The sequence below is a fragment of the Urocampus carinirostris genome, chromosome 1, assembly GCF_059441175.1.
Source record: "Urocampus carinirostris isolate Australia breed hairy pipefish chromosome 1, RoL_Ucar_1.0, whole genome shotgun sequence".
Classification (NCBI taxonomy): domain Eukaryota; kingdom Metazoa; phylum Chordata; class Actinopteri; order Syngnathiformes; family Syngnathidae; genus Urocampus; species Urocampus carinirostris.
The window spans coordinates 28,728,635-28,738,949 of NC_142349.1; the positions used below are offsets into that span (position 1 = coordinate 28,728,635).

At 39.4% G+C, this 10,315-nt stretch overlaps 1 protein-coding gene, 1 long non-coding RNA gene and 1 pseudogene across 3 annotated transcripts in view; 1 reads left to right on the top strand and 2 right to left on the bottom strand.

Moving 5' to 3' along the window:
• The first annotated feature begins 253 nt into the window (after positions 1-253).
• The window catches only part of LOC148374201 (protein shisa-8), a 113,973-nt gene continuing 103,911 nt past the window's right edge, over positions 254-10,315 (top strand). For both annotated transcript variants that reach the window (XM_088333588.1, XM_088333596.1), the window contains exons 1-2: positions 254-1,803; positions 3,132-3,758. In XM_088333588.1, the coding sequence (XP_088189714.1) occupies positions 3,196-3,758 (563 nt within the window). In that variant the 5' untranslated portion in view covers positions 254-1,803; positions 3,132-3,195. The remainder of the gene's footprint in view (positions 1,804-3,131; positions 3,759-10,315) is intronic.
• LOC148374202 (uncharacterized) overlaps positions 2,983-10,315 on the bottom strand; it is an 8,104-nt gene continuing 771 nt past the window's right edge. The window contains exons 2-3 of the long non-coding RNA XR_015850242.1: positions 5,648-5,745; positions 2,983-3,766 (exon numbers count right to left, since the gene is read on the bottom strand). This is a non-coding gene — a long non-coding RNA (uncharacterized LOC148374202). The remainder of the gene's footprint in view (positions 3,767-5,647; positions 5,746-10,315) is intronic.
• On the bottom strand, positions 7,944-8,090 carry LOC148374203 (U2 spliceosomal RNA; annotated as a pseudogene).

Consider the following 10,315-nt stretch of genomic DNA (forward strand, 5'->3'; position numbering starts at 1 on the left):
TGAAAGGAATTATGAATGCATAAAAAAAGCAATATGTGGGACAATGTTGAAAAAAAATATGTAGTGATACATAGCAGGGGGTGGGCAGAGGAAGAGAGTCAGCAAGAAAGACCTTGCGCTCATTTGCTAACAAAAACTCTGCATGTGTGTGTAAGGGAGAGAGAGAGACTGTGACGAGCAGGAGAGGGAGGAGTGAGTGGAAGAGGGAGGAGTGCTGGAGATATTGTCATCCAGAACTGTGAGAAAACAGAAGAGAACGGTGGTGGAGACATCAGCAAGTTACGCAATACGGACGCGACTGGCGGAGGGATCGGAGACCAAACGGAATTAAAGGAATACGAGCTAAGCGACAACTATAAAGGGAGAGAATGGAATGACAGCAAAAGAAAAAACATTTACTTGCTTCCAGGCTTTCCTCTCTCTCTCTTCCCACTTCTGTTTGCAGCATCCCACAGTGAAAACACATACATATGATATATATCTAAAATCCCTCTACATATATATCAAATTATGCCTGTTTTCAAGGAAGCTGCAGCTGGACAAGGACATAATTGACAACCATCCATTGTGTGATTCAGGGAAATAATGTGCAACAATTTATCTTAAACTGTTGCATATTATTGGCCTGAGATTCTTCTGGGGCAGATTTTAATCAGGTGCCGATCGTGCGAATGGAAAATGAGAGCAAGTTACACCTGAGCCCGCCCCAATAAGAACAAAAGAGCATCTGCTGCAGTCCAAAGAGGGCTTCCTTTGAAAACAGGACATGTTTTGATGAGCTGCCGGTGGCACGCTGCTCCCGCTGCTCTTTGGGTTGTCGCATCCTTACTTTGCCTCAGTAGTCCACAACAAGCTGAGGATATTTATTTTGGACAAAACTTGTGGGATTAGTTAACTTGGACAAAAGTCCAAAGCTTGGAAACGGATCTCATATTTGTGAGAGAATTCAGGGTAATCTGTAAGTTTTTATCACACAATAGCATCCCTATTCACTTGCTTTCGCATCTTCCTTAGTCAGATAGAACAAGCTGGTGTCTAGGGCTTATTACAGGTTGTGGGATCCAGGGGTAAGCAGACGCGGTGACTGGGTGCCACTGGACTCCCATGGTTGTCAATCCTGCTGGCCAAAATAATAGCAGCAAGGGAATTGCAGCGCTTTGTCAATGTGTGCATGAGTGTGTGTGCGTGAGAGGCAAAGACACCACACGTGCAAAAGAAAAGGCGCTTCTGGAGAATCCTCATCCGAGGATTACAGCTGGATGAGCGCCCAGAGTTCCCTTTTAAAGAACAGCTGCGTTTACCTGTTGGCTCATCGACTACAAATGGAACGGCAATCGTATAGAGCCAAAAGATGCCCACCGCTAAAATAAAAATGCAGCCATTGTGTATCAACGTTTACGGCGGCAAGATGAAAGACACGAGTTAAGCCAGGCAGACAACTCCTGTGGGAAACAACACACTTGGCTGAGTTTTCCTTGGGACGTCAGAAGTGATTTGGCGCCGTTCATCTGATGCGTTACCCACTCAGGAATACGAGCATGTCTCAGGATTGAAGAAGCTTCCGAGATGGACGCATGGGACTGTTTGTGATTCTCTGAAGCCTACCCCTCCTTTCTTTATTTGTTTGACAGCAGACACTTTCAAAGATTGTTTTGTTTGGCCAGGCAAAATTCTAAGCTGATTGCAGGAAATGCCACTTGCACCTTTATTTGTACGCAGCAAGTGCTTCTAAACTGGATCAACTACAAGCCGGTGCAACTGGACTTGTTTCCAACTTCTGGATGACAAATGGCTTTGTGAAAGGTGACATTTTGATTATTTTGGACCACCCACCTGGTAGCTAGTCTAAATATTCCGGTAACACATAGGCATACGCTATACTGCCTTAAAATGTCATTTTTTTACAACGATTACGCACATGAAATTAGGTTCCATTGAACACAATACATTTGAACAAAACATTTTGTGATTAGTACAGCAGAACAATTCATTCTGGGCAGGTTTTTTGTTTTGTTTTCATGCATCAGTCTTAGAAAATCAGGGCAAGGATTAGTATAAAAAAACGAGTAAGCCGTTATGAAAATAATTCTCAGTGTGTTGTGTTGTCCATGGGTATGCTACCCTATTGTCAAAATAGGCATCTCCCAGTGCTTTATAAGCCTGGCAGGCCACAATGGTGTTGTTATCAATCAATAGTATATCTACGTGTTTGGCACATCACACTATTCAACAAAGACTTCACTGACAATATTCAACCTATGTCTTTACTTCCTTAATGACCAATATTTGCCCAGTTTGTATTACATTCCCAGACCGTATTGTGTTTAACAACCAGGCTTACCAGGTTTATGGGGAAAAAGAGTAGGTATAGAGGGGCTTTGTTTTTTTATGCATACATTTGAGCTTTTGTTATTATTTCATTTGGTAATTTCTTCTTATTTTTATTTTTTGTATTTATTTTTGTATTGTTTACTGTACTAAATATGTGGTCTACCTTTTTCAGAACTTTTTTCTTATTTGCAGTGGGAGAATAAAAAAAAGTTGATTGTAAAATATTCACTTACATTTGCGATGAGCATATACTGACCACCAGTTTAATAGTCACTCACAAAACAAGGAGATAATTACTCTTATTGGGGCGTACCAAAATAAGCTGAGGGAGCAACTACACAACTGTTTCCAGAAAAGCAGTTGGTTATGTGACTAAAAATGGAAGGGACATCACACAACATTGTAAAAGTGAGAGATGAGCAAGATAATAACTGAGTGGGAGGTGTAGCCTACAATGAGTGAAAATCCAGCCTGAATCAATTAAGTTGGCATGAGCGCTGAAAGGAGTTTACAGCTGATTTACAGCTGATTACCATCCCAAAGTTCAATTGTTATCAACAAATTCTGAGCCTCTTAATGTGTATTTACAAGGGATTCTTTCACACTGCAAAAAAGAGCAAACCAAGATGGGAAATTGATTTCTTTCTTTCATTTACATGCAGTCAACCAGTTCCAAATAAAGATTCCCATAACAGCCACAGGCCCGTCTGAAATTAATGATGTAGATCAAGCAGGAAGATTGCATTTTGTTGTTTTGTGTGAGAAGGATGATTAACAATCTATTCATTCTCTTAACCTAGGTCCTTTTATGGTGGGTCTATCAATTACACATCACAACTGAGGCATCAAGACCAAGGACGCAAGATGTCTGCCTGCATGCAACCAATGTTAGTCAGCTTCTCAGCGGCCATTCTTCTAGGCTTGACCTCGATGAGCGGACTACACCATCGGCCCATGGGCCTGGTCACAGCTCAGGGTCCTCCAAATAACCTCACAACGCAACCCTCAGTGTTACCGGAGGCTGCCCTGGCAACACCCACTGTGAACACTGAGGATAAAACATTGGGTGGCGCTAATCGTTGTTGGGGTTACTACGATGTTATGGGCCAGTGGGACCCACCATTCAATTGCAACGCCGGAATCTACAGCTTTTGTTGCGGCTCCTGCTTCTACCGCTTCTGCTGCCAGTTCAAAATCCATAGTTTGGATCAAACTTCTTGTTCAAACTATGACACGCCAGTTTGGGCAAACACAGGGCGACCGGCAGAACCCGTCACAGAGGCTCACCTGGAACCAGACCGCGATCGGACTCACATGATCGTGTACATTATCTGCGGCGTGGTGGCTATTATGGTGCTCATAGGAATTTTCACCAAGTTAGGTCTGGAGAAGAGTCGTGGTGGACAAGCGGACATGACCAATTCCAGGTAGGGTCCTGCAAAAAGTAGAATAAAGCTCTGAATCTGGTTACATCGTGAACATTTTTTTACTTCATATTATTTGAATATTAATTGCTTGACTATTAGAAAACACTTTGGCTAAGTCAAAGGTTCCAGGTCCAAACTAGTTCCAGATGGGTTAGTTTGTATCCTGAGCCATTTTGCAACATGGCAACAGGCAGTATAGGCTCTGAAATGGCAAAATAGTTCATGTGTTTTGTATGCATTGTTTTTATTACATGGTTGTTGTGACCTAAGTCATCCTTTTTATTTATGTTTTTATTTTGTATTATACTTTAATTATTTTAGATTTCATATTTATTTTTATTGTTTGTTATTTTTATTGTTTGTTGTTGCAACATCCATTGCAGCCTGGTCATCCTGGAAGGGATATTACCTCATGTGCGGTCCCTTTTCAAGGTTTCTTCATTTTTCTCTGAGGTTTTTGAGTTTTTCTTTGCCCCCATGTACGTTTTAAATCAGGGGATAGTGTAACAATAGTCTGTAGTTTGCAATCATCTGTGCAGTCCTTTGAGAGTCCTTGTGATTAAGGGATATACAAATAAACATGACTTGACTTGACTAAGTTACCATTAAATACCCCTAAGCAAGTAGTCACTATCACGGTTCACGGAAATCTAAACAGCAAGGGTCCTCGGGGCACTACTTCCTGTGGTGTGTCTTTGGCAATCCCTGTATACCTCGCCAGGTCGTTTTTTTCTGGATAGGGGTTTGCTCCCCCACATGAGTAAAATGGAGCACCTTCTTCATTTTGGGCATTGTTGTTTTTTTTGTTTAAAGCATCACCCCGGTCTTCAGAGATGCCAATTGATGGGCTGTATCATACGACATTACTAATTCTAGATCCTAAATCACTGGGGAAAAACTATTTTGTTCAGAAATTTTGAGTATCACATCATACAACTACTGTATACTTTACACTTAATCGTGTGATGCGTCATTTAAGGTGTCATTAGAAATCTCTATTGAGTATGAGTTATCAATGTCCAACTGAGTTCCACAAACCTTTATATTTCTTTCACTACACCTATCTGCTTTTATCTTACTTTTACCATTGGTGTTCTGCTTTGGAATGCATTAGGCTGAAGGAAAAGAGATGGGGGAGAGTAAAGATATTTCACGTATGTCCTCGCGGTTTTCTTTTATTTAAGGCTTAACATGGTGAAAGCAAGAAAATAACTGTTTTTAAATACAGTCCAAAGGCCAACTCACACCCCCCAAAAGATGAAAAAAAAGAGTTTATTCCTGCACTTCTAAAATGTTGCATACTTGCATGCACAACACAAGCTTGACAGAGGCTACAATTATGATTTCAACCAGAAGATGGCTCAGAAAGTGGAATATTTTTAAATTGCAGACACTACCTTTTAAGTATATTTTATTGGTGCAAAGCATTGCTTTAGTTTTAATTTTAATTTGAACATTTACAGTCACCAAATTATATTTACTTCTAAAGATGGAAGAAACAGTATAATCAAAAAGTACAAAACAAATACTCCATCATTTTATGTCTTTCCGGGCCATATAACCATTAACATAACTATCTTTAGTGCTCTTACTTTTGTTGGATTTGGATACGGCCTGCGTGTAGAGTTGTGTTGTGTGTTTTGCTTGCATAGTGGTGGTATAGCTATTTCACATGAAGCCGGATTGATTGCTGTGACACAACCGCGACTCTGCCAATGTTTGGCCTCCAGTGAACGATCCAAAGAGAGCGGGTGATTTTTGGGAGGCTGCAATATTGACTGGATTTAACTGGAAAGGAGCCAATGGCTAATTCTAGTGCACATAGCAGTGAGAATGAGGGACAGACACAGAGTGTGTGTCAGTGTGTTGGGTGTGACTGGTAAACCTACCGGGAATTAAGAAATGCAGCAAGGGGGCTCCTTTGAAATGTCGCCATTACTAGATCTCTTGCCCTACTCTGTAGACGAATAAGACGATGGCATGGGGTCTAACAGAGGGAGAAAGAAGGAGAGAGAGAAAATCACTGGACAGCAGTACTATTTAATCCGGCTTTGTGACAGCCGTAGCATGATGAAAGCTGGCAGTTCTCGTCAGATGCTATCCCGGAATGTTAAAACTTCTTAAATCAAGCAATTACTTGGATGATTAGTTTGAATTTAAGTCACCTTACATGTCTTGATAAACCTCCTTCGATATCGTACATGCCCATAACTAATCAACTAAAAATGTTAAGATGAGTTGAGTATGAGTTATCAAAGTCCAACTGTGTTCCACAAACCTTTATATTTCTTTCACTACACCTATCTGCTTTTATCTTACTTTTACCATTGGTGTTCTGCTTAGGAAAGAGATGGGGGAGAGTAAAGATATTTCACGTACGTCTTTGCGGTTTTCTTTTATTTAAGGCTTAACATGGTGAAAGCAAGAAAATACCTGTTTTTAAATACAGTCCAAAGGCCAACTAATTAATTTAAATTAACTATCAAACTATTGAAATCACTGTAATTGGTTCATCATGGTCATTTATGCAATGTGTTTACTAAAAACCCCTTTCTAAAACCCATTAATGGTGAATTGACCTAATTTGCATAACTTGTTTTACACAAGTAATGGCCAAAGTGCTAAACAATAATTGAGCACTTAACAACGACTAAACACTTTGACATAGCCCCTTTACTGAGGATTTACTTCACAACCCTCAGATTTTGATACTTTACCACTGAGCCACATGCTCCTCAATATATAAGCTTTTTCTTGAACTTCAAACAAAATGAATTAAGTTTAAAGAAATCTATGTATTTAAAACTTTCTTTCAAGATTTATAGAAATCTGTGTGGTACAGCAGTATGAACATGGGCTTTTAAAGGAAGAATGAAAGATCAATTTTTGCCAGAAAAAAAGTTTATATCTCACTTCTTCGTTTTTTCACTAATACTGTGTGTCATAAAAGATATGTTCGTTTCAATGAAATCGCACATTTCGGGGACAAATTGAAAGCAAACGAGCTTTACATGAAACAATGTGTTTCTTTGAAGTTCGGGCTTAGTTTCATTGATTCCTATTACATGGTGTCAAAATTGACAAATTGCGTATAATTATATTCGGCCTGTGAAATCACTTTATATGCATCTACTATAATGGCCCAGCAAGTAACTGTCAAACTACAGGTCCCATAATCCAGCACTTTAGCTTCCTTGCCACTGCAAGACTTTTGGATGCATTCCTGCATCAATCGAGTTAGCTGTGTCCTGACAAGCGCAGCCATTTTTAAAACTATAGCCTGACAAACAACATGTCAGCCAGTTGAAAATCAAGACCTGGAAAGTGCATTAACAGTGAGTCTTTAGTCTCAGGAAGCGAGACGTGACGTCTGGGGACGAGCTTTTATCCAGCACAATGTAACAGAAGGCTCAACAAAGGAAAGCAGGGTTACATTTCAGTTGCTGTGGATTAGGTAGATGGTAAACCCTCACAATGGCCAAGGAAAAAGTTGATTCTGAAAAACGAGCCTTTCAAAACGGATAGGAGGCTAAATATATGTTTTCTGACATTGCTGGTAAACCTAGGTACTAATGTGGCCATAATTAAGGAATGTCATGTAAAACGGCACTATAAGAAAAAACATCAGGATAAGATGAAAAACTTGAACGCAGAGCAGAAGATACAGAAAGTTGAAGAGTTAAAGAATATGAGGATCCAGCAAATCTTTCTCACCCAAAAAAATCCCAAATTGAAAAGCACAAATTTGATCTATATTTCCATTTTTTTCATATTTTGAATTTGTATCGTTTTGACAGGAGATATTTTTTATTGAGGGCAAAGAATTTTAAGTTAATTAATGTTTAAATGTGTTTATTCTAGAATAATATTCCTGTCTTTTTTACTCAAATTGATGTTAAAAAATATCGAGTTTTATTTTTTTCAATAAATACATATCCTGTTAGGCCCAAGACTTAAGGTGTGGTTTTGGCCCTCTGTGCAATTGAGTTTGACACCCCTGCATTAAACAATGATCATTCTGGGATGGGGGGGTTTTTAAGGGTTATTGTTCTATCTTCGTTATTCATTATCCATTATCCGTTATCGGTCAGTTCATAATACGCTACAAAGCCTAGGAGCCGGGACACTTACTCTCAGCCAAAAGGCCAAGCTAAGGTCCTAGCCCTAAAGCCTTGCTGCGATCATTGCGAATGCACCGTTCCCGGAGGTACTGCAATACCGAGCCGATGCGTGGAGTGGACAGAGCAAGCTCTTATTCCATCTCCGGAATGCAAAAATCAAAGATCATGGCAAAGGCCAAGCTAAGGATCTAGCACAAAAGGCGAAAGATTTATTCGAAATACACATAACAAACGTCTAGCTGGGCCACGATGCAGGTCGCAAACATGTTAACTCTAGCTCTTGTTGATCTTATTACCTGAATGCATCAACCGCTGGTTCGCTTCAATTTTTGCATCTATGGAGTCACGACCATCAGTGCTCACTTTAGCAAATACACTAGTAAATTTACCTGAGCAAAGGGTTTAAACAGTGATCCACTTATACTCTGTGAATTTTACTTTTTGAAAACAATCTCCAATTGCTAAGCTTTTCATCTTTTCTTCGACCCATTTTCTCTTCTTCCACTTTTTATTAAAGTTGATTTCTATAAATGAGAAGTGTCACTGTCAACGAGTGACTAAAGATGTTTAATACAGAATTGGTTTTGCCTGGCATTAGTCTGTGTATTTCAATCATAAAGGTTCTCACAAACCCGTCAATGAGACGCAACGCTCAGGCACCACAGGACGGCTATTTGCCGTCAATGGAACTCAAGGAGTTAATATAGAAACATTTTTTAAATATTGAATGAAAACATATTCTATTTCATTCTAAGTGTTGAGAGGTTTCACATTATTGTTGATATTCAAAAAAGCAGCCAATCTTATTTTTTCCCAAATTCAGTCAAAGGGACAATTATGGATTACTGAGGTTTAAATTATTCATGTGTTGAATTTTGTGTCTTTGAAATTCCTCCAAGGGAAGTGTTTTGAGGGCTGCTTATTTCGTTATTTATGTTGTCTCTGTGTGAGAAGCTTTTAGAATTTCGCTGTATGCGAGACGCAAATACTAAAATTTTAATTTACATAACACAGCCTCCAAACCAAGTTGCTCTTTGAGTGACAGATAAAACAGTCGATTAGCCATCTCTTTTGAGCAACTGGCATCATAGATTATCTGAAAAGCAGGTCAAATCCAAAAGTTAATCAGAGTAAAAGTTACTATGCTGTCTCCTTTATCAAATTGAAATTGCATGTTTTTATTGATGATACTTTATGGATAACAGCAATTGATAGTTCTGCAGAATTGATTGATGGCAGTGACTCATTTATTTATCTTGAAATAGTGTGATGGAGCTATAGTATCTAGAATGAACACACACAAACCTAGTCAGATGTTACCTGACAAAGACAAATGTTTCTATTCATGAAAGATAAGGTCATCTTTGGCCGCCGATTACATTTTCAAATTCATTCTTCAAACTTGATTGATAGGTACGTCCTCCCAACTGTGATCAAGATGAGTATGTGTATTTTAAAAATTTGTATCTCAAACGTGCACTAGGCAAAATATATCAAGCCACAAAGCTGTTTAGGTGGTAATGCACTGAAACCTTGGGTCCGGCAATCACAACAGTCAGTGCTGAAATGATGTACAGCTCACAAAGTCGGAGGCACATTGCGACACAAACACACACTTTCTTATTACAGCTGTGCGTTAGTCCCCGAATGTTCCCCGCTATGTGCCTTCCCTCATCTCCCATGAGGCTGATTTTGTTTTTATGTCGTCTGTCTGTTGCCGTGCCCGATACCACAGCAAATACATTGCATCTCTTGATACATGACCTAATTGAAGGGGGTATCCCATCCCAGCTATCTTCAGGCAGTGGGTAGGGGACACCCTGAACTGGTTGCCAGCCAGTTCCAGGGCACACAGAGACAGACAATCATCCACTTGCTCATTCACACCTAGGGACAATTTGAACCAGCCAATTAACTTGACATTTTGGAATGTGGGAGGAAACCGGAGTGCAACTACTGTGCTGCTGTGCTGCTATATATATATATACTTTATGTATAGATATATATAAAAAAAAAAATATATATATATATATTATAAATTGTGTTGTGTGTATATACAGTATATATGCATGGATGTATCTATCCATCCATCTATCCATCCGTCCGTCCATCCACCTTCTTCCACTTATGCAAACGAAATAAAACAAATGTAGCAAAAGCAAATTGAATGGAGTTCCAACATTACCTAAACTGTTATTATCAATCATTTACAACATTAAAACTACCCTGACACTTGAACGGGCGCCTCTACCTTAGCTAATGGGTACGAAATAGCTCTGCCACTGATGTGCATTGCTTGACTTTGATCTATGGTACAAACAGAGCAATGGGTGCTCCCTCTAATTTTTGGGTTGAGCTATTTGGGTAAAATGGAGGAAAACAATAATTCAATAGACCCTACCTCATCTCATCTCATTAGCTGCACCGCTTATCCTC